The sequence below is a fragment of the Mirounga angustirostris genome, unplaced genomic scaffold (genome assembly GCF_029215605.1).
Source record: "Mirounga angustirostris isolate CCGP_5_RB_7025 unplaced genomic scaffold, mMirAng1.0.hap1 SCAF_5, whole genome shotgun sequence".
In the NCBI taxonomy this organism is placed as follows: Eukaryota; Metazoa; Chordata; class Mammalia; order Carnivora; family Phocidae; genus Mirounga; species Mirounga angustirostris.
In genome coordinates, this window is record NW_026991713.1 from 46,949,418 (window position 1) to 46,973,153 (window position 23,736).

The following is a 23,736-nucleotide window of genomic DNA, read 5'->3' on the forward strand; positions in this document are numbered from 1 at the left end:
GGAAACTGTGTGGCTGGGAAAATGAGACTGACTCTTCTTATTAATATTCTTTTGGCCCTTTTGGGTTTCTGTACCATTTGAATAACTCAAAAATTTTTTAAAAAAATAGAAAGTCGAGCGCCTGGGTGGCTCAGTTGGTTAAGCGACTGCCTTTGGCTCAGGTCATGATCCTGGAGTCCCGGGATCGAGTCCCGCATCGGGCTCCCTGCTCGGCGGGGAGTCTGCTTCTCCCTCTGACCCTCCCCCCTCTCATGTGCTCTCTCTCTCTCTCATTCTCTCTCTCAAATAAATAAATAAAATCTTTTAAAAAAAAAAAAGAAAGAAAAAAAATAGAAAGTCAAGCGTAAACTGCAAGCTTTTAAAGTACATACTTGAGGGGCGCCTGGGTGGCTCAATTGGTTGAATGTCCAGCTCCTGATTTCAGCTCAGGTCATGATCTCAGGGTCATGGGATCCAGCCCCACATGGGGCTCTGTGCTCAGTGGAGAGTCTGCTTGAGATTCTCTCTCTCCCTCTCCCTCTCCCTCTGCCCCCCAAAAAATAAATAAATAAAAAATAAAGCACATATTTGTATGAACAAACCCTGGTACATAATAGACATTCAGTAAATGTTTGTTAAATAAACCTGCTCCCATATTTCTCCTCTCCTCTTACTCAAATCTCTTCTTTCCTTGGTGTGCAGGTTGGGGGGTGGGGTGCATAGCTAAAATTTCATAATGTATTATGCCTTGGCACTTACTGAGTGCTAAGTATGTGCTAAGCATTATGTTAACCTCTTGACATGTAGTCATCATCTCAGGTAATTTTGTAATGTCCCTGGGAAGTAGATATTATCATTTCTCTTTTACACCTGGGAAAACTGAGGCTAGAGAGGTCACTGCAAGCTCAGGCAAACTGTGTTATATACATGCACACAAACAAAGACTGTAAAAAATATACTTTTAAGATATGCTGTGGGCACTATGAAGATCATATGCTCATTGCCCTTCCAAAGGGTCTTGGCAGGAGAAACCTTTATGTATGACATTCCTATAATAAAAGGCAACAGAGAGCACAGTCTGGGGAGGTTTGAAGGGGAAAAATCCCAGGGGAAGGAGAAGACAGGCATCAAGGAAGCCTTCACAGAAGGGGACCTGTTTGATCAGGACTGTGAAGGGAGCGAGCGATCAGGAGGAAAAGTATGTGATTCGTGGTTTCCATGCCATACTAAGTGCTTTGTTATGTTAACACCTTTTATTCTTTTAATCCTAACATTTTTTTAAAGATTTTATTTATTTATTTGTCAGAGAGAGAGAGAGCACAAGCAGGGGTAGTGGCAGGCAGAGGGAGAAGTAGGCTTCTCTGATGTGGGACTCAATCCCAGGACCCTGAGATCATGACCTGAGCCAAAGGCAGACGCTTAACCGACTGAGCCACCCAGGTGTCCCATTAATCCTATTTCTAAGTATTCTTGTTCCCAATTTTAGATGAATAAACCAAAACCTAAAGAGGAAACCTTCCCCAGATGTTCTAGTCCACATTTAATGTCACCTTACTTCCTACTGGCCATCTCTATGAGGGATTACCAACGTGCCTTGCCTTACATATTGTTGTTAGATAACTTGTGTGCATTCACACATACACATTCCTTATCTCTAATACAAGTATAAACTACTTGAGGCAAGAACCTTCATTTTATGCATTTTTAACATCTCCCCATTGTATGCTCACATAGTAACCATGAAAATATGTATGGTAAATGTATTAGTGCTAAACTAATTCTGCATAATTGCACTATTTTTGTTTTGTGCTAAAGGTTTTATGACAACAGATGAAAGAAAATTATTTGACCATCTCAAATCTCCTCATCTGAAATACTGGGTTCCATTCATCTGGTTTGGAAATCTTGCAGCTAAAGCCCGAAAGGAAGGTAGAATCAGAGACAGTGTTGATCTGCAATCATTGATGACTGTAAGTACATCACAAACCATCAGTATAAGATGCTAATCAGAGACCAACAGGCATCTGGATGTAACAGGTTGTTCTGGTTCCAAAGGAACCAGAAAGACTGGGCTAGTATCAGAACCCTCAACATGCAGGACAGGAATAATACACAGGTTTTAAGTCATATTGATTGGTGGTGGTTGCTTGGAAACTCTGTCTAAACAGAATTAGGCTTTGTAATAGGCTCTGTAAGAAAGTGTCCCTTAATCGATTAGCAATAGCTGCCAAGAGTTCTGAATGATCTGGTGCCCACGTGGCATATTTACCATCCCTGGCTCCAGGATCCTAGAATAAAATCTGGAGTACAAATAAACCTGCCCAGTCAGTTCCCGCAAACTGGAATTTCCTGAGGTTAAGCCAACTTTTCAGATACTCCAGGAAACAAAATGATGTTTTCATTAAATGAAATAACCCTGAGTTCATCTAAGAAACAAATTTACAGAAGGGCTAGATAGACATGTACCATGACAGTCTTCTGCCTGAATTAGGCAAAAAGGAGTGAATGTTATAAAAATAACTCCCAAATTAACTCTTCTTCCCAGTCTTACATAATAACTTACACATGATAAAGGGGGGGGGGGGAATCAATGGATTCGAGTCCTTCCTGCTCCAAAGAGAGATATTTTCTATTAATATAAGTGTTGTAAAGTCCTCATTTGAGAGGGTGGGGGCGTGCACCTCTTTTTTTCTAAAATCTATAGTAAGCATATTTTCAAAAGAGGTAGGGAAACAACAACAACAACAAAAAGTCTGCTCTCCACAGAAATTTACCAAAATGGATAGAAATGACTTATTTAAAATATTGTTAAATAAACCTTATTTAAAATATTAACCCCTGCCTTCCCATCACCACTTTGGGGCAATATACATGTTGGAAATTATGGATTCAACAGAGTAGGGGATAGTTCTATAAAGTGCTGATTTAATATTTTTTAAAATGTCCAACTGTAGTCATCCTTTTTGCATTGTGGAATGATGTTGATTGTCATTTTCAGAATTTTCCTTTTGGAGTTGCCTTCAGAACCAATTACCAGCCTTACCAAGTCAGCCTCATCACTTACAGACATATTCATAAAAGCCATGGCTATATTATGAATCCCAGGAAATATCTGTTGCCACACCCATCATTGTAGTAAACTGTGTTTTATCTGTTTTTGGCTTAGGAAATGAACAAATATCGCTCTTGGTGCAGCCTCTTATTTGGCTATGACTGGGTTGGGATTCCACTGGTCTACACCCAGGTATCGAACACTTTGCACGTGGTTTTTCCTCGCTACTTGCCGTGGGTGCTGGGCGCCGGGCTCTCACTCCGGCTTCTCTCCACCACAGGTTGTCACGCTGGCTGTCTACACCTTCTTCTTCGCCTGCCTGATTGGACGCCAGTTTTTGGATCCCACCAAAGGCTACGCGGGGCATGACTTAGACCTTTACATTCCAATCTTCACTCTCCTGCAGTTCTTCTTCTATGCAGGATGGCTCAAGGTAGCCCACGGTCTCCATGCCTGAGATCCGCTCTGTAATCCCTGTCCTGTTCTACACTCTGCACCCTGGTCCTTTACTGAGTCACTCGTTCAGGAGCCCTTCAAAGGTAGATTTAACATTTAATCGCCCAGAGATGTCATTACTTTTAAAGTAGGGATTCAAGAGGTGGTGAGTACCGTATTACATCAATCTGAAGCGAAGAGATTACAAGAACACTCTTTCATGGCTACTGATTTTTAAGTCTTTGTGTGCTCCCATTAAGATTATAGTAATGTAATTAAAGTAATAACTGTAACTGCCTTGATATTTTATACCACAGTAGGCAGCTAGGCAGAGTACAAGAGAGTAAATAAGAAGCCTTAAGCATTAGTATTGTATTATTATCTTGGTTCGGCTCAACTCCGTAGTTAACTGCGACTCTCTGAAATCCCACTAGCTGTCTCACATTAAATGCATCCCATTTTCAAAACCAGAACTGAGCCTCAGAAAATGATTCATCAGAATCAAAACCAGAAACACCGCGATTTATGACAACATTCGGTTTGCCAGGAAATTAAAAACAGGTCAGAGCCATGAGAAGGACTTGTCCCACCATCAGTGCAGAATTGCACTTGTCCCCACCCCCAGCACCCCCCTCCCCTCCCCTCCCCTCCCCTCCCCTCCCCCCCTCCACCCTGGACGCATGCGTAGACACCACGGCCTGAGTCTTCCAGCTCTTCTGTGAACCTCCGAAAGAGAAGTACACACACACACACACACACACACAAAGATAAGAGCTCCATTAAGTTAATTGAAATCTAATGACAGTTTGAAGATGACTTGAATAAAATCCAATTGTCCAATGTTTGACCTTCCAGCCAGCCACATGTTGCATGTGGGCACTGAGGCGGCCTTCCAGGCTGTGGCAAAATTTTCCCCGCCAGTGCCTTTACTTTTTGGTTTGAATCGTAACCAGGGAAAATAAATATGTCTGCACTTCAAAAACTAAAGGCGTGTCCCTTATAATTGGCAAAAACATTTTCAGCCGGGTGACAGTGATTCTTAATTATTTTTACCCATTTAAGACAGAGAAAGAGCAAGAGAAACTAATAGCTCTCGTCTCCCATTCGAGAAAAAAGAAGACTCGAGTCTTAGAAAATCACCACGCTGGCCCAAATGCTCGATCATTCTGGTCTTTTATTGTCCTGTGCCCTGAGTTGTGCTGAGCTTTTTATTCTTTGCTTTGTGTCCCTGCGAGGTGTTTGCCCAGCGTGTTTGGAACTGTTAGCAGTTCCTGCCTTCTGAAATGCTCTCTAAAATATTAACATTCTGTTCCTTTATAAAATACTTTTAAAGGCAAAACATGAAAATACAATCTTAGCTCCTTTAAGAGACAGACAACCCTAAAAGAAGAGAAGTATTTTCCCACCCAATGTATTATATCTCACTTTCTAAGTAGCTGTTTTATCTTTCCCATCCTAATATTTATAAATCTTTTCAAAGTGTAAAAACAAAAACAAACAAACAAACAAAAACCATATTAACCTTATACACAGTATATTACTTCAGTTATTTCCTGGAAAGGGAGCTTCTAAGAAAGTAAAGGATATTTTTTGAGATAGTCAATCCAGAAACATAATCATTTGGGTAGGTAAATGTAGACTCTAATACTATATACAGGACTGATGCCATAAAAGTGAAATTCTGGATGTAACAAAAATATTTTTAGGGTCTATCCAGTGGCCCAGTTAAGGAAAACCCTGGGCCAGAAAGGGTGCATAACCCCTGGAAGTTGCAGTAAAGGACTTTGACATGGATATTGCTGTGAAGCTGACTGATTCGGGGCACAGGTGCTGCCCAGTTTTGTCACTTACAAGCGAGATGCGCCTCTCCAAGTCGATGGTTCTCAACTCCAGCCACACACTAAAATCTCCTGGAGCTTCATCCAGTACTGATAGCTCAACTCAACCTCACCTCCATTAAATCAGAATCTCTGAGGGAGGGACCCAGGCATCAAGGCCCTTTAAAGTTCCCCAGGTGATTTGGATCATCCAAGATTGAGAACAGCTGGTCTAAGTGGTTAGTGGTTAGACTTAAAGCCTAAAAATTAAGTAGGTAGATTTTCTACCAAATAGTCTGAGAATATAGAAACTCAACTAATCAATGGTGCCTTTATTTTATACACTTGTTTTTCCCATCTAGACCCAGTGTAAAATATCTCTCTCTCTCACACACACACACATACAGACATATCTAGATAATAAAAATCAAAGGGATTTTTTTAAGATTTATTTATTTATTTGAGGGGGGAGGGGCAGAGGGAGCGAGAATCCCAAGCAGATTTTGCACTGAGCGCAGAGCCCCATGTGGGGCTCCATCTCACAACCCCAAGATCATGACCTGAGATGAAACCAAGAGTCGATGCTTAACCAACTGAGCCGCCCAGGCACCCCTCAAAGGGATAATTTAAAAAGGAGCATTACATATTTGGCATATAAATCTCTCATCAAGTCTCTTCAATTCTGGAACACAGTAGATCATTTCATATTGATTAACTTTTAGAAAATATGTGAAAAAAAATGCGATAAGGAGCTACCTAAACTTTTCCATGGGAAAACTGACTTACCAGGTACCAGAAAATCCTTTAGAGTAAAACAAAGTGAGACAAATTCCAGCTTTATGACTTGCTAGCTCTCTGACTCGTTCATTTAGCTGTTATGTCCAATAAATGTGAAAAGTCCTTGTATTATTTTCTTTAATTGTGCTTTAAGTCTTTCTTTGCTGTTTTATCTTCCCTGTGGTTACATTTTGTCTCATCACCTGGGCCCTTGTAGATTCCTTAAGATCACAGGCTACGTAGCCCTGCAGGTGCCCAGCACAGTGCCTTGCACCTCGTCAGTGCTCCTTCAACTCTCACTGGCTCGATTTGTACCTGAACATCAATCATTTGGCTCCTGAACGGTACACAGCTTCTCCTGGGGAGGGCCTGCACTGTCCCCAGCTGAACAGACAGATCCACTGGAGAGCAAACCCATGCAGGTGCTTCATTCATGGTCTGAGAGTCAAGTCTCACTTGTGGATAAATATCGGTGTCCATGAAACGACCCACTCCCCTCTGGGCTTCATATTATGAAAGTAGCAAAAGGCATCATCTTCATCTTCATCACCTTCAGCCTGCATTCTTAGTCTTCACAAGCATCATGATAGACTTATTCTATGTTCTCAACTGCAGGTAGCTGAGCAGCTTATCAACCCATTTGGAGAAGATGATGATGATTTTGAAACCAACTGGTGCATTGACAGAAATTTGCAGGTTAGAGGAGCTTCTCTTTCCTGTGCAAATATAAATAATGAATCACTTGTGATGTTTCAAATCTGAACAGACTCTGAATACAGGCCCCTGAACTTCAGAGCTTTAGTCACAGATGAAAGAGGTTTGGCTTTTCAGTATGTTGTCTTACGTCCGTTGCAGTGAAGTTTAGTCCCTTTTAAGCAGAATTTCAAGCCAATTTTCTTTGTAAGTTTCTTTGTTAGCTTTACACAGCCTCTTCCATCTTACTACAGAGCAATATTTTCATCCATTCTTTCATCTGTCTTCTGTTGCCACCCAAGTGAGGTTAGCAGGGACATAAAATGGCAGCCAGACATGATCTGGTGTGAGGTGAGTTCCTGAATTCATGTGATGTAGGAGCCTGCGGTCAGATGACTATGCAGCTGGACACTGGGCATGTGGGCCACACCGACTTGTGTCTCAAATCTGCCTGAACTAAACCAAATGGACCCCAGGACCCTGACCCCAAAGCATTATTCCAGAGAGGTTTTTCATGAAGAACCAGCATGAGAGAATTTTCCTTTCTGGCAGGACTCTCCTCAGACCATTCTCTTTCTCACAGGCTGAGAAAATAATTTCAATTTGTCTACTTGCTTCAGGCTCTTACTCAGCTCCTAAAGAGGTTCAAATGTTTCACCGTAGATCACTGTTGGTTCACAAACTGGCCCGAACGTGGAGGGTCAGCAGAGAGGGAAGAAAGGCCACTCCAGATTGGTAGGTGGCAGGTTGACTAAGCAAGGGGACTGAGAGACCATACTTGGCTTGGGTGGCCGAAAGACAGGTAGATCTCCATGCCCACCTGCCAGAATCTTCTAAGTTTATACAGAGGCCTTAACTGGGTTCAGCCACACTTTCAGTCCAGATGGTCTCAACAACACATTGCTCTCCCAAGGCTGTGTCCTTGAAGTGGCTCCATTGTGGGAACAGTGAGCAGAATGTACATTCCAATGACAGGGGAGGGGTGGGGGGTGAGGGACCTACGATTGCCTGGGTTCAGCTCTCAGGTCAACAGAGGTTACTTCCTCTCCATTGACCTTCTCCAACAATCACACTGTCAGTCTGTCAGGGAGGAAGCATAATGGTTAGGCCACTTGCTCTTTGTAAAAATTGGATTTGCAGAAGATTAATAATTTATTCATGCATCAGTGTGTCAAAGTCAGGAAGAGACCGCTATATAGCCCCAGGCAGTGTAGACTTGCTGATATAGTTTTCCAAAAAAAAAAACAAAAAATCAACCCACATAAGAAATGATATCAAGTATAAGTATGTTTATGGAATCAACAGAATGGGATATTGAGACTCTTCAACTTCCTATAATATCTGGAACTTTAAGTTTGTTGTCAGGATAACCATTAGACAACACAGTAACTTTGAACAAAGAAGAAAAAGTTGTCTCTCCTGCCTCCAGGTAAAACATAGCTTGCTCCATTCTGGGAATGTGGCTTGACAAACCAAGTCTGGGCAGTTTTATAGGCCCACTTAACCCCCATTGCCAAGTGCTCTTGTGCAGTAAACAACATGTACAACTGTGTGGCAGCCCTGGTTACAACAAATATTGAACAATAGACATTTGTATATTTACTCTTTCAGACTGTTCTATCCTCCTGCAAATCCCATCCACCCACTGGAACTTTCTTTCTTAATACAACTCACAACCGAATTAATTCTAACAATAAAACGATGATTTTAGGTCTCTCTTTTAGCTGTGGATGAAATGCACATGAGCTTACCTAAGATGAAGAAGGACATTTACTGGGACGATTCTGCTGCTCGACCACCTTATACACTGGCAGCTGCTGACTACTGCATACCCTCATTTCTGGGGTCAACAGTCGAAATGGGGTAAGCGCATTTTTTTAAATCATCAATATTTAGAAAATAAGTAGGGCACTGTTCTGATTTTTTATGTCCTGATCTTGAATTTATTTTCGTGACAGCTCTCAATTATTAATATCTTAGGAGAGTAGCCTTTTCAAATTTTCAGATATAATTAATATGCCCAAGGAAGTTTGAGAGTAAAGAAACTATAGTTTCTGGTTTAAATGTGGTGTGTGTGTGTGTGTGTGTGTGTATTTGGGGGTAATTTGCACTTTACCTTGTTTTTATACCACAGAAAACTTTTCCAATAGTTATGAAACTATCCTCTTTTTTTTCCTTCCAATTTGAAAAGTAGTTTAATTATTCAATTATATAGTCATTTAATTATGATTATCATAATTAAATGTATTTGTAACAAGTATTAATTGAGCGTATACCGTGTGCAGGCACTGGGTTAGACTATGTGGAGACAAGCAAATCTTAAGGAATGAGATAAGTTTTATCAAAAGTTTTCTCTAGGATTTTAATTCAACTATGTTTAGTAGACCAGTCAGTCTCTGTTCTGCAGTTTTAACATAACAATCTGTCCCTGTGTACTTAGCTTTAAATAAATGGGCTGAGGCCTGAAGTAAATCATGCACAGTTTTTGAATAATTTTATTAAATCTGATAATGTATTTGATTTTGGAGAAATGTGTGAATGTGGGGGAAGTTTAAGTATATTTGCTGAAGGCAGATGCCACAGTTTCCAAGTAACTTAAAGACTGTGGACAAATTTAGAAAAATAAGAAGAACCCCTCTAAAAAATTGTAGAAAAGGCAAAAAACTTTTGCAGGAGTTTTCTTATAACTTTTGGCAAAACTGTTTGCTGTTCTTTGAGGCCAGCTCATGAGTTCATGTCCTGTCGTTGCCCCCTGGTACCTTCTTTCCTCTCCCCCACAGTGTTCAGCCCTCCTCTTTCCCTACCATCAGGATATCTAGCTTCCACCATATTCCTATAAGGCTTTACCCTTGGCAGAATGTCTCTTAATTCTAACAAATAATGGTTTATGGCACTCCTCCTCCAAAGGAGCCTCTGAGGCTAAAAGCCTTTCAAGATCCAAAGGAAAAGATGACAAAGTAGAATTTCAGGAGTTGTGGCAAATAATGAGATGATTTAGGAGCCAGGAGAGTTGCCTTGTTGTCCTCAAAGCACACCTTAGAGAAGGTTGCACATTCCAGGCTAGGCTTGCCTCTGCTTCTAGAGAAGGCCTGCTAAGCCGGGACTCTCTGGCCAGGGCTTCCTTCAGCCTGGGGTGCTCATCTCCCCCTACCCGGTTGCTCGTGCTCCAGGAAGAGTCATTCACTGTTGCTTGCACTTCTCAGCCTTTTGTCATTCATTCTTTGGGGGCTTTTCATGGATTTTGAAATCCTTCTCAATTTTGAAAAGTAACTGATGTTTTTCTGTGCGTTTGTTTTTGGACATCTCAATAGGCTTTAACCTTTTCCTCCATTCCCATCACTGATTAATGCAAAGTGTTTGAAGATCTAATTTGTAAGAGAAAAGAAAGCAGCAGGGTCGGGGAATCATGGCGGTGATGCTATTTAGACTGTCAGCGCCCTTGGACTCCATTGCTGTTGTCCGTGGGTAGTTGTTCGTACAGGATTGTTAAAATGATATATTTTTGGTCTCAAGATTTTTATCTTGATCTGCACATTCATCCCTATCATCATAATTTTACATTCTCATGTAAGCGTCCATGTTCCTTAGAAGGTATTAGGATATATATTTCTCCTATTTCTAAATATAGAAACTCAGAATTAGGGATTTACAAGATCTCAAAGAAAATATCTACCCCCAAACAATTATTGAGAAGATTAAACGAGATTGTAAACCTAAAACACTCCAGATATAACCATAGAAGCGTTGTCAGTATGGACTTGTGTAAATCTCTCATTTGTGGATGTCAAAGTGAGGCATAGAAAAATTAAACAAGTCTAAGCCATTATTTGTATTAAGCTAGTTCTGGGAAATTTAGGACAGAAAATAAAATGCTTCAGAGAAAACTAGGAGATATGATATTTAAGAATGCAGCAAAGTTTTTAGCTGTCAGAGAGAATTCCTGTAATTAAGACGGACTGTTTGTTAGCAGGATGGGAACAGGCACAGGTAAAGGCCAGAGTCTATTAGGGGAGGCATTTAACTGGACTCCTCTAGAACCAATTGATCAAATAAACAATCAGGCAAAAGCTCACTTGGTCTTGATTTTCTGCATGAATGAGGACCATTCAAGGGGAGCCTCACAACCCAGGAAAAGTTGCTCCAAGAATGCAGGCTTTCGGAGAATTCACAGAAATGTCCTCTTTGATCCATCACTGTAGATTCCTTCCAGGACTGTGCTATTAGATAAGCTGTTTCTGGTTGCCTGTGATGGAAAACCAATTCCAGCTAACATAAGCAAAAAGAGGTTTCTTGGGTCACATCTAGAGACTAGCCTCACTTTGAGTGTGACTCGATCCAGAGGCTCAAAGAATGTCACCAGGACTCACTCTTGCCCTGTCTCTCTGTCCCCGCTTTTCTCTCCATTGGCTCAGGTTTCAGGCAGGCTCTCCCCTCCTGATGGCAAAATGGCAAGATGGCAGCCAGAAGCTTTAGGCCTACAACCTATCTTCTCAGCAAATCCTATGGAAAGAGTACATCTCTTCTCCAACTCTTAAAATTAAAGTACTGAATTAATTGGCTGGGCTTGGCTAACATGCCCATTGTTGAACCAATCACTATCAACAGGGAGACATGATGTTTAGATTAGCCAAGGCTGGTTCACATGTCCATCTTTGGACTAAGGGGTGTGGCCAGCCCCAACCAACCATATGGAGTAGATGATGTCTTAAGAAAATTAGGGTGGTGGGGGCGCCTGGGTGGCTCAGTCGTTAAGCGTGTGCCTTCGGCTCAGGTCATGATCCCAGGGTCCTGGGATCGAGCCCCACATCGGGCTCCCTGCTCATCGGGGAGCCTGCTTCTCCCTCTCCCACTCTGCCTGCTTGTGTTCCGTCTCTCTCTGTCAAATAAATAGACAAAATCTTTAAAAAAAGAAAAAGAAAATTAGGGTGGTATTACCAGGAGAGGGTGAATGGTTTGCTAGGCTGACAAAAGCAATAGATGTCCTCTGGAATCACAAAAGATAATTCCCTAAGCATTGTATTGTTCACTCACCAAATACAATGTCAGTATTAAGAGAGCCATCTGACTGAGGCTCAGGGAAAAGGGAAGGTAAGAGTAAGGATTATTTTAGCACAGGTGATTTTACTGATGATGTGACTGAGCCAACGAGCCCTTTGCATTAGAACAAAGACCAGATGTCAAAATAGTATGGATGCAAACATTTCAGACAAGTGTTTACTGCTTGATGTGCATATAAAATCCTTTCCTGGATGAGTAAGTTTTTTATTTTCTTATTCTATTGAGGATGTATGTTCCCAGTATATTTAATTCAGAAATCAAAGTTCCCTTATCTTTTCATATCAATGTTTCAAGCTTATGATCACAATTCCCATGACCCAGAAATTCTAAAAATTAAGGTGATTCCCTTCAATAACTGAGCAAAAGTACTGTCCAGGGGCAACCTGAGAAATTACTCTGCTTCATATTTTCCTTCACATTTGATACACTGCTCATTTCCACATAAAAAGGAAATCCCTTAGAGATAATTCCTCTCTTCTCTATATTCAGGAACATGTTCAAAATATTGCCCTATTTTCTACACATTTATCAAATGTACATTAGTGAAATAAAGTAAGTTTTTCCCCATTTTTTATCTGAAGTACAAATTTACAATATCATGTTTTTCCTTGTATCTTCACGTACACAAAAAACTCATCCATTTATTCTAAGCAAAATATGCTTTCAGGGCCTGGTATATGGTAGGTTATATGCCAAATGCTAGGCAGAGGCAAAAACAAAACAAAACAAAACAAAAACAAAACAAATACCTCTTAAGCTCATAGACATAATGAGGAGACAGGTTATAATACAATGTGGTAAACACAGCAATAGAGAAATGCTCACCCAGCCCGGGGAATCAGACAAAACTCCTTGGAGCTGAGAAGTCTAATGTGCATCTTTAAGAATAAATTAGGAGCTAGCACAGATAGGAATAAGGATTCAGCAGAGGGTAAATGCATTGCGGTGATCTGCTGTTTTAATTAAGGTGTCCTGGCATTGTCTTTACCGTGGAGACACTATTAACCAAGACGAAGAGAACACAGGCAAGCAGCCGTAAGAAGAGTTGTCCAAAAGACACACATAAAGAAAACACGGCCCAAGCCCTGAAATGCAAATGGGTCTTCTTTGGGCAATACTAAACACTTATGTCTAATAAACCAAACTTTATCAAAACAAACCTAGAATGCTTAAACTCATGCCAGCATTGCTGAAAATAAACTTCTTTTTAAAACAAACAAAAAATAAGATTCAGGCCTAGCCTACCACAGCTAGCTGGAGGTAGAATGCTTTTCACATTATACCATCATGAGTCACTCCAAAATCCTTATTATTTTTTAAATACTCGGGATTATCCATTAGCACAAATTTAAAAGTCTCCAAGGAATGGAACACATGGACATGAAAGACCTGAAGTCTCATAACTCCCTTTAATCCTATCTTGAAAATCAAAACCACCAAGAGTAAAGAAGCGGGGCGCCTGGGTGGCTCAGTCGGTTAAGCGTCTGCCTTCAGCTCAGGTCATGATCCCAGGGTCCTGGGATCGAGCCCCACATCGGGCTCCCTGCTAGGCGGGGAGCCTGCTTCTCCCTCTGCCTCTGCCTCTCTCTCTCTCTCTGACTTTCATGAATAAATAAATAAAACATTTAAAAAAAAAAAAAGAGTAAAGAAGCAATAATCCCTTAAAGGCATTGGAAAAACCCAAATGAAATATCTATCCGTAACAGCTGAAGGATTCCAAATCCTGGAGAAGAGGGGCTGTTGCTGCTTATGAAGTGGATCACGCTAGTGTATACACATGGGACTGTGCTCGCGCTCACTGACCTGCTGATGTAGACGCATGCGCTCAGCTTGGGAACCTTGAACCTCTGGCTGCAGCACCATTTAAAGAACACTGCTTTATTGGGCTTTCTGCCAGGATTCAAATATGTCACCACTTCCTCACATTTAGAGTGATCTTAAGGAATGGGTCTAAGAAGTCAGTTCAGGACGCACTTAGAAAAGAGGAGAAATATAAACATTTTGTAAGAGTTCCTTCTGGTTCAGAGCTGAGGGATTTATTTAAGATTTATTTGGTACTGTAAAACTGTAACCACTTTACCCGGAAATAATGACTTTTACGTATCTCTCTTTATTCCAAAGTTTCTAAGAATGTGTAGAGATAATACAATTACTTTTTTGCAATTATACATACATATTTAATGTGCACAAAGCATTAGGATTGCATGGTACAGTCAGAAGTATTCTTAGTGATACTAGCTCAAATATACCAAAACATATACTTAACAAGCGAATACTTTATTAAATTGTGGTTAAATATACTTCTAGATGGATGTTTTAGTCAGTAATCCTTTCTTAGGTAACTATATTCAAATATTTATCTTTACAAAAAAATACACAGTCTGATATATACTATTGCATGCTTGGTTATAAACTACCAAAAATACCTCAATTTCTGAATCACTAACTTCAACAAAAATGTATTCTTGGAACATTGATTTTCACTTAATGTACCAGAAAGGAAGGAGAGATGGAACCTCCCAAGGAGATGGCATTAAGTTTGTAATTTTAGAACTTTCTCAGGGCTTCTTTCATATGCCGACACAGGTTCACCACTGGCACTCAATTTTCACCTTCTAAAAGATATAAGAGGTATAGATGACTTAATTTCCTTTTCTAGCAAAACTCTCGTAGAATACGACAGTGTGGAAATGCGGGGGATTGTAAGTGAACCCCCACTTTGGACCACAATTTATTTTTGTTTCAGCCAGCGGAGGCTAAGTGAGCATAACCAGAGTGGTAACACGAGGCTAGATATGCCTGTTCTTTTACCAGATTTGCCATAATCCTCGGTCCAAACTAGCAGAGAGGCAAGAGAGAGGTAGCGGGAGGGTGGCCAGTTCCGTGTGCACATCTCTGGGCTAAGCAAACCTCCCATGATGCTCCACTTCTGGAAACTGTCCCCCAGCAAGGGAGTGCTGGGTGGATACAGCCTTCTGTCTGCTGGATTTTCCTCACAACGCTTGGCCCCGCACCTCCCAGCACAGAATAAGAGTTACCTTTCCCATCTCATAAATCCTGGGCTACCGTTTTGACAAGCTTCTGCAGTGAAGACGGTTATAAATAACCGCCTTCGCCTCTAATGGCTTTGCCATGAATAAATGCTCCTCCACACGTGCTCCTGTTGCCCTGAGAGATTTTCAGGCAAATTGTCAGCTCCCTCCAAGGCAGCTGCCTGACTTTGAGTAACACCAGCAATTTGAAAACAATAAATCTGATGTGAGAAGTAGAACTCATCATATTAAACATCAATTTCCTAAATTCCTCATTAAAATTCGGTTAAGATGACCTAAATTAATTGAGTTTAAGTTGGCAAAATACCGCTTTAAATGTGGCACAACAAGAAAAAAAAACGGCGACCACATGAGGTGATGATGTTGGCTAAGCTTATTGTGGCAAACATGCCACAATACACACGTGTATCAAATCATCACATCGTACACATTAAACTTCAGAATGTTCTATGTCAGTTGTATATCAATAAACCTGGGGGGAAGATTAAAAAAAAAAAAACAAAAAACATGGCCCAGACTAAAAAAGGCAAGCATCATCCCCTTTTACCCTTCAACCTTTTGAAGCTCTATATTTACCTATCATACACATGAGAAAGGGGTTGCTTTGTAAAAAGCTTGCTCCGAAAAAAAAAAAAAAAGCATTAAATCTCTCAAGTCATCAGGGCTGTTTTGGCCTTTTCATATCAGACACACCCCAAGGATTCTGAAAGTCACCACCATCTCCAGCAGTCCGGTCCCCTGCCTCTTATTATGGCAACAGGAGGTGACAAGTGTTCTTCAGCGCCCTGACCAGCTCAAGCAGCTTCTCGAAAGCCCTTAATTAAGTCACTACTGCTCATGCCTTCAGATATCTGTCACTGGCAAGGGAGACGGTGGGGCCGATGGTGTTGTAAGTGCTCAATGGATGTTTTGAAAATGTGAGTTGTTGGTCTTTTTTAACAGCTGAGATTGAAATAAGAACACATCCAATCCTGGCGCCAGTGTGACCTGTAGAAATTATGCATGCTCTCCTTCCTAGGCTCGGCTTGCACCAATTAGCCTGACTGGCTTAACATAATCTATTCTCTGTGTCCCACCTCCCTTTCTCAAAAAGAGCCCAATACGTGGCACAACCTTCCTCATTCTCATTTTTTCCGTATGAATGATTTACATTGTGCAGTCAGTGTTTCCTGCAGGATCCGGCCATGTCTGCTAGTGGTACAAAAACCACCTGATCTGGGGCGCCTGGGTGGCTCAGATGGTTAAGCATCTGCCTTCGGCTCAGGTCATGATCCCAGGGTCCTGGGATCGAGCCCCACATCGGGCTCCTGGCTCAGCGGGGAGTCTGCTTCTCCCTCTTCCTCTGCTTCTCCCACTGCTCATGCTCTCTCTCTATGTATATCTCTGTGTCTCAAATGAATAAATAAAATCTTAAAAAAAAAAAAAAACCCACCTGATCAGCCCCATCTTCCTTCTCCGGAAGAACCCCGTTTCTCCCATCCCGATGCTTCCTCTCCATTCACTCAGTGCCCTCGTCTAACCATGAGATGACTGTTAGAGTCCTCCCTTCTAAGGAGTTCATTGTCAGTTGGCAGCTCCAAGGTGTAGTGACACTTTTAAAATACACTCTTGGAGGAGGAAAGGGAGTCACCTTCGGGCAGACACTATTCTTTCCTCCAACCAGGTGCGAGAAGTCAACAATGACTTGGAAGTCACCTCTGACAGTCTGCTGGTCCCTGACAGAGACCTTTTCATATCATCTACCCTTCAAAGCTTTTCCACATCTATTACTCCTTTTGAACTCCCAAACAGCCTGTGAGGCAGGTGGAGGAAGTAGTTTATCGAGTATGATGCTGAGTCACAGAAAGGTTAAGTGGCTCTCCTAAGGTCACACAGCTGGTTAGAGTCAGCCCAGGCAGCAGAAATCCTGGTTCTGCAAGCTCCCGGAAATCAATCCTTTCCCTCACCACAGAGACAATTCTCAAATTCCGTCTTCTGGACACTAAGGGCTGCATGGCACTTTCCATGAACGTCCTCCTAGCTCTAATTACCTGCCTATTTAAGTCCAAGCGAATTCCAGAATGTAAGACCTTTTTCAGCTGACCTTCTCTAATGTAAAGCAATATAATGTTTCTGCTATCATTGTTTTGAGGCATTTTAAGTGGTGTTATACTGGGGCCTCAGGATTGTACTCACCCCATTCTAAAGGTACACTTTATTTTTTTAAAATTTTTTATTGTTATGTTAATCACTATACATTACATCATTAGTTTTAGATGTAGTGTTCCATGATTCATTGTTTGTGCATAACATGCAGAACGTGCCCTCTTTAATACCCATCACCAGGCTAACCCATCCTCCCACCCCCCTCCCCTCTAGAACCCTTAGTTTGTTTTTCAGAGTCCATCGTCTCTCATGGTTCGTCTCCCCCTCCGATTCCCCCCCTTCATTCTTCCCCTCCTGCTATCTTCTTCTTCTTCTTTTTTTTTTTTTAACATATATTGCATTATTTGTTTCAGAGGTACAGATCTGAGATTCAACAGTCTTGCACAATTCACAGCGCTTACCAGAGCACATACCCTCTAAAGGTACACTTTAAAAACCAAATAAGGAGGAGAAGAAAGTCTAAAAGGACCTAAAAGATACATCCAAACCTCCCAACTGGGAAATGAAAAACCTTTAATGTTTTCTACTCCGTGTACTCTAAGCTTTAAACCATTTTGCTCTTAGACCATGGTTTCTGCTGTCATATTGGGAACCATGACTATGGGAGAAAGGAGATGGGGATCGTGTGCAGGCAGTGAGACATTCCCTCACGGAAACATTTGGACAAAAGGTTGTTAGGTTCATCACGCTCGGGAGTCTCACTCCTGCTCTTTGATAGCATAAACACCCAGAGGGCCTCCTTCACCACGTCAGTCCCCCAGATCACAGGCAGCCAAGTGATCTTCCAAAGACCCACTAACAGGTCCTTCTGACTAATAGCATGGAAAGTTCCCACATCATGTTTCGCATCCAAAGCATTTCTAGATGACAACATTCATCAACGTTGCTTTCCATGTAGCTTTTCCAGCTCGCACACTACTACCAAACAGCACATGGCTAGTTATGCCCTCCATTCTTGAAGAGTCCAAAGCTGCCCACTGCCTCTGCGTAAAGTCCAAATCCCTCGACCTCGTATGTGAGACTCTGTAACACAATAAAGGCTGCCTTTTCAGCTGTCTGCCTCAACTCTTCTGTGCTTGATACAACTCAGGTATCTGCTATTCCTCACAAACGCCCTAGAGCTTCCCCTGTCTTATTTGCTCAAGTCACTTCTTCCACTTGGAATACTCTGTCCCTTCTCTGCCCATTCGATTCCTACTCAATGTCAAAAGCCAGCTCGAAAACTTGGCCCCAAATGTAGCTATTTATATACATGCTTTCTCCCTCCTTTTAAATGATGTGATACAGTACATATGCAGCTAATTTATTCGTAGCTGGTGCTCAACAGATTGAGTCGGGTAAGTGGATAAATCTCATGCGTCCACACCACAGTCCCCTGAGGCAGGAAGGTGCAGTGGGGTCTCATTGGCAGCCCTGCCCGGTGTCAGTTGGTGAATCGGTATTGACTGAACAAGAGCAAGAGCATTGTCCTTTTTGCAGTTTGTTCTTTGCAACTGGTCTGTTTTTCTCTAATTTGTGGCACAGGGCCTTAATCCTCTTGCCCCCATTGAATATACACATCCATCACATCAGTGCATAGTTAGAAAATTGTGCCCTTGGGATTTACAAAGTTTTGAAGTACTAATAGTACAACTGGGTTTCCTGGAAGATGTTATCGTTCTTACACTGTTGTGTGGTTTAGAAGAAGGCAAGGAAGACAAATCCCATATAAAAAGTCAAGATCCCAGATGGAGGACAGAGGCTCGCCCTATGAAGGGAGATGGCCAGCTCCACCTCAGATGCCCAGCGTGGCGATCTGGATGAACGACCCGCGCCACTGCTCCCCTGGTGCCCTCCTTAACTGAGTGCACTCCTGAAGTGTGACTGCAGATCTGACCTCATGAAATCCAACGAGCTGGGCGCCCGGGGCCGCTGAGGCATGAGTCTGCATTTCCCCAGTCCGTGCAACAGAATCGGAGCCGTGCACAGCCCAGCTGTGGGGGGGCGGTGGCGGGGGGTGGCAGGCAGAGACTATCTGGTAGCCAAGGGCCCTGCTGGGGCTTTAGAATAACAGCACGAGGTTGTAATCGGATGCCATTTGAGGACATTTAGCCAGTTAATCCTCTCAACCAGCCATCTTTTATTCATAAACACGGAGGAACAACGTTCTCTCTGCTGCTCACTTTGCCCTTTCAGGTTACACCAATATCGTGCTGTTCCAACTTTCCCCTTTGGGTCACAGAAAGTGCACCTGGCACTGTGTAGGCATCTTGTCCCCACGGATGTCCACATGAGTCCTGCACCGGGGTGGACGGAGCACAGTTGCTCCCAGAGCTGTTGTGAGCATTTGTGGTTTAGGGCAAGGCTTAAGTAGCTCTTCCTCGAACCTCAGTAAGACAGTACATGCACCATGTACTTGGCAGGACTTGGTCTTACCACCCCATAGCCCTCACTGTCATCCCAATTATCCATTTTCTTCCAGCCTTGAAGGAGAAGATTCAAAAGGGTAGGATTATTTGTTTTAGGTCTCAAATGTTGAAAATTCAACATTACCAAATCAATCAAACTTCAGCAGCAGGGAGCCCGGTCACACTGCGAGGCCACATCACTCCACAGAGTTCACATTTCTCCTTCCTTAACCCTAGGTGAGCAGACCAGTGATGATAACAAATTACCTGTGGGCAAAGACTGTTTTACTCATTAATCTGCACCCCGCCCCAGGCTCCCCCTTGTTACCCGATACCCATGTATATAAAAGGGATTAAGAACAAAGGTTTTGGAGTCAGATTTCTGAGTTCTGCCCCCACTGGCTACACAGCCTTCAGGAATCTCTCTGGACCTCGGTTTCTTCATCTGTAAAGTGAGAATCATAATAGTACCAGCTCACACAATGAATATGATAATTAAGTGAATTAATGCATGGAAAGTACTTAAATAAATGCAGATGTCAGCTGTGTTTTGCATGGTCTTGAATTTAACTATGATCCATTATTTTGGAGGGTTTAATGGATCCTTAGTTCATGGCCTTGGTTCACCTGTAATAACGGTGAAGGAACACCCATTGTATCTTTATTTTTTTTTAATGTCCAAATCTCTAGATTAGTGATTTTCAAAGTGTGGTCTGGGAACTGCTGGGACTCCCCAGAAACCAAGACCCCCAAGACCCAAGTCCTTAAGGTCAAAACTATTTTTGTAACAACACTAAAATGTTATTTACCTTTTTCAGTCTCATTCTTTCCTGAGTGTAGAGTAGAATTTTCCAGAGGCTCCATGCTATGTGATGATGTCATCACTTAACATTTAATGGAACGTGAGCTTGCACATTCTTGTATGTGTGGGTTTTCTTTTTTTATATTCCTCAGTTATTTCCAATACAATAAATAGCAATAGGTATAACCCACATAAACAAATCTCTTCGGGGTATTCAGTAATTTTTAAGAGTTTAAAAAGGTCCTGGGACCAAGAGTTCCGAGAATCTCTGCTGGACTCTCTCAAATTAAAATCTCCTCCATTTCAAAATCTGGAATGCGAACCCCAGACTCTGCCCTTAACTTTGAGGCGCTGCCCAGAGAGTTGAGGACCCGAAGCTGAGCTGCCTGCCTTGTGTCCTTGTGTGTTTCAGACTGTCCGGGTCCAACTTCCCTGGCGAGGAGTGGCTGTGGAGTTACGAGAAGCACGGCCACCGCCGTTCTGTGATTAGGAGAGTCAAGAGGTTCCTGAGTGCCCACGAACACCCCTCCAGCCCCCAGAGGAGAAGCTATGGCCGGCAGGCCAGTGACAGCTCCATGTTCTTTCCCCCAAGTGGTGAGGTCAGCCCAGCCAGGGATTTGCTGGATGTGCCCTCGAGAAGCCCCCACCATGCCTCAGGCACCCAGAAGCAACCCTGCTCCCCAGAGGGGAGCAGTAAGCTCTACTCCAGCCTGGGGGAGCTGTCCACCATCAGGGAGACCAGCCAGACGAGCACTTTGCAGAGCCTGAGTCCACAGCCCGGCATGAGGGTCTCCCCCACCAAAATGCCGCAGGTCCCCGAGGTACTGATCACAATGGCTGAGGGACCAGTGCCCGTGTCAGATGGCTCCACCACCTCCATCCAGAGTGCAGATTTTACTGGGGTAGAGCCAAGCAGGACTGGACAGCAGGCGGTCCCTGTGGGATTGATTTCATGCCCCACAGAGAAAGGGACACCTCCTAGGGACCCCAGTCCCCAGATTAGTTCAGCCAAAGATGAAAGAAACGTCCTCACCTTTGCCTCTGGGGAAGACCCTAATGATGACAAGTTCCTGAAAAGGTGGAGCCTTCCGGGGTTCCTGGAGTTCAGCCCCACCTCACCGGCAGGCCTTAGTTCAGACCCCGTGAGCCCTGAGCCCCTTCTTTTACTTGACACAGAAGCATCCTCAGAGACCAGTGGAATCAACATTGTGGCTGGCTCTCGAGCCTCTCCTGATATGTTGTATTTAATGGAAAACCTGGACACCAAGGAAACAGATATCATAGATTTTAACAATGAGCCAGCGGAAGAATCACCCAAGGGAAGACCAGAAAGCTCTAGGACCTGGTTCTAGCCGAGGTTCTTATTTTTGAACTGGTCAAATTTTTAAAAAATTTATAAGCTACTTAAAACTGAAGGGCATTATGATCCTAGCTTCTGAGAACTGTTACAAGGTGACTTTCACGGAAGTCACACAGACCACAGTGACATATCTTAACCAAACAGGGAATCTTAATAAAATATATATATGACTTACAATTCAGAGATTATGTTAGATTTGGAAAGGGCCTTGTAGACGATAGTTCCCCAGTTTTGCCTACCGGGAGACAAGGATGCTCTCCTCCCCACTTTTTCTCTTTTCTTCGGCTCCTCAATCATAAAGAGAGAGAGATGTGTCACACAATGCCACAAAAGCTCATTCCTGATACTGACTCTTTGAGGCTTTCTAACCGTCTCACTCCCACTTTCTAGAACTGTTATCACTTCTTGATTCTTAAGTTTCATCAGCATCACAACCTCCATCTCCCTTCAATTTCTTTTTCTCTGTTTTCTTTTATTCTCTCATCCTTTTATCTTTCCCTTCTACTCTGTCCCACCTTTCAGGTTGTACTATTTTCTCTTGCCAACTCTGCTGCTTACTTTTTGCCCTGGTTTGCAAACGATGACGCATTGGCCGTGCCTCCCACAGGTCAATCAAAGATGACCGAAAGTCCAACCTGACACACTCAGGCCTCCCGGTGGAAGGTGCGTGGGGGCTGATGGCAGCCATTGCCATTCTTTCTGTAGCCACCCTCTGGCCTTGAACACTGGAGAAATCGGAAGCCAAGAAGACAAGGAACCTGCATAACCAAGTGCTTATGGAACCAAAGAATAACAAGGCTTGAGTGGGTTTAACTCGAACTCTTAAGCAAAAATCCCAATCATGTCACAACATGGGACCAGTTACTGTGTCTGCCAGGTTGTTTGGCATGAGATAGGATATTGGAGCTGGGAGGTTAAGGGGATCCAGGATGGCACGATGGGGACAGGACGTTGACCAACTCCCTCCAAGGAGTTGTTGAAGATGGCGGTTGGTTGGGGCCTCTGACTTTGTGTGGAGAATGCTGTGTCTCACTATCTCCGTTGTATGATGAAGCTTGACTACGTATGACTTAACAAATAAAGTAACCCTAATTGCTACCATTTATCTAGTACTCACGGGTCCAGGCAGCAGCCTGTAAAGTTCACAGAGAATTTCACTAATCCTCACAGGAATGTTATGGAGAGATCCATTTTAAAGATGAAGAAAACAGAGCCTTTGGAAAAGCAAAATAGTGTGACTAAATCACACAGCCAGAAAGTGGTAGAGCTCGGATTAAAACCCAGGTTTACCCAAGAGTCCAACCTCTTAACCTGTGTGCTCCCTCACTGTGTCATGCCACGTATAAGGCCCTGAATCGGCCAGCAGTTGGCCCACAGTTTTGGAGGATGCCCCAAGGAAGCCATGCCTGAACTTCTCCAGCCTTGGCAGGCCCTCTGGGTCCTCCCTGCCTGAGTCTACCTGGTCTTTTCCTTTTTTAAGATTGATTTTATTTATTTATTTATTTATTTATTTATTTATTTATTTATTTGAGAGAGAGAGAGAGTGGAGGAGGACAGAGGGAGAGAATCTCAAGCAGACGTCGAACTCAGCATAGAGCCCAATGCGGGGCTCGATCCCATGACCCCAAGACCATGACCTGAGCCACTCATGAGGCTCACGAGACGCTCAACTGACTGAGCCACCCGGGCGCCCCTACCCAGTCTTTCATGCATGCATACAGGGAGGGCATTGCTCTCCCCTTGAGCCCAGCCATGGTCCTCTTCATTTTTCTGAAAGAACAAAGGTGGCAGAACCCTCCTCCCCAACTTCTCCCAGCACGCAATGTTATAATTAGCACATTTTTATAAGACACTGCATCTTACTGGGCCACCCAAGCTGCGTGACAGCAGTGACATTTACTTTAACTGGGTTTTCTCAAAAGACTAAAAGGAAAAAGCATTGGAAGAAATACTATACATTGATGGTTCTCTATGTGGGTCAAGAGTGTTAGCCCCTGGGAAAGGACCAATATTCCCAAAGCATTCGTACGGACTATGCGATCAAGTATATATCATATAATATGATGTAATGCAGCTGAGAGCCAGGAACCCTAACCCTCCCCCGGCCTCTTAATGCTGTTCTTTTGGCTGTTTCAACTTAAGTCCCTCTATTCTCTTCTCTTTGGCTTTAACTATTGC

General features: G+C 42.8%; 1 protein-coding gene and 1 long non-coding RNA gene across 4 annotated transcripts in view; one reads left to right on the forward strand and one right to left on the reverse strand.

The window, feature by feature from the left end:
* The window catches only part of BEST3 (bestrophin 3), a 35,266-nt gene extending 13,460 nt beyond the window's left edge, over window positions 1-21,806 (forward strand). For 2 of the 3 annotated variants that reach the window (XM_045872980.3, XM_045872981.3), the window contains 6 exons: window positions 1,795-1,949; window positions 3,146-3,223; window positions 3,312-3,464; window positions 6,676-6,756; window positions 8,465-8,616; window positions 20,611-21,806. In XM_045872980.3, the coding sequence (XP_045728936.1) occupies window positions 1,795-1,949; window positions 3,146-3,223; window positions 3,312-3,464; window positions 6,676-6,756; window positions 8,465-8,616; window positions 20,611-21,550 (1,559 nt within the window). In that variant the 3' untranslated portion in view covers window positions 21,551-21,806. Of the gene's footprint in view, window positions 1-1,794; window positions 1,950-3,145; window positions 3,224-3,311; window positions 3,465-6,675; window positions 6,757-8,464; window positions 8,617-12,778; window positions 13,913-20,610 lie in introns of those variants that run through there. The other variant, XM_045872982.2, reaches the window with a different exon arrangement.
* LOC135364411 (uncharacterized) lies at window positions 6,752-21,340 on the reverse strand. The gene is made up of 3 exons (XR_010411460.1): window positions 21,232-21,340; window positions 19,542-19,663; window positions 6,752-7,833 (listed from the first exon to the last, which is right to left on the reverse strand). It is a non-coding gene; the product is annotated as an uncharacterized LOC135364411 (long non-coding RNA).
* Window positions 21,807-23,736: the final 1,930 nt, after the last annotated feature.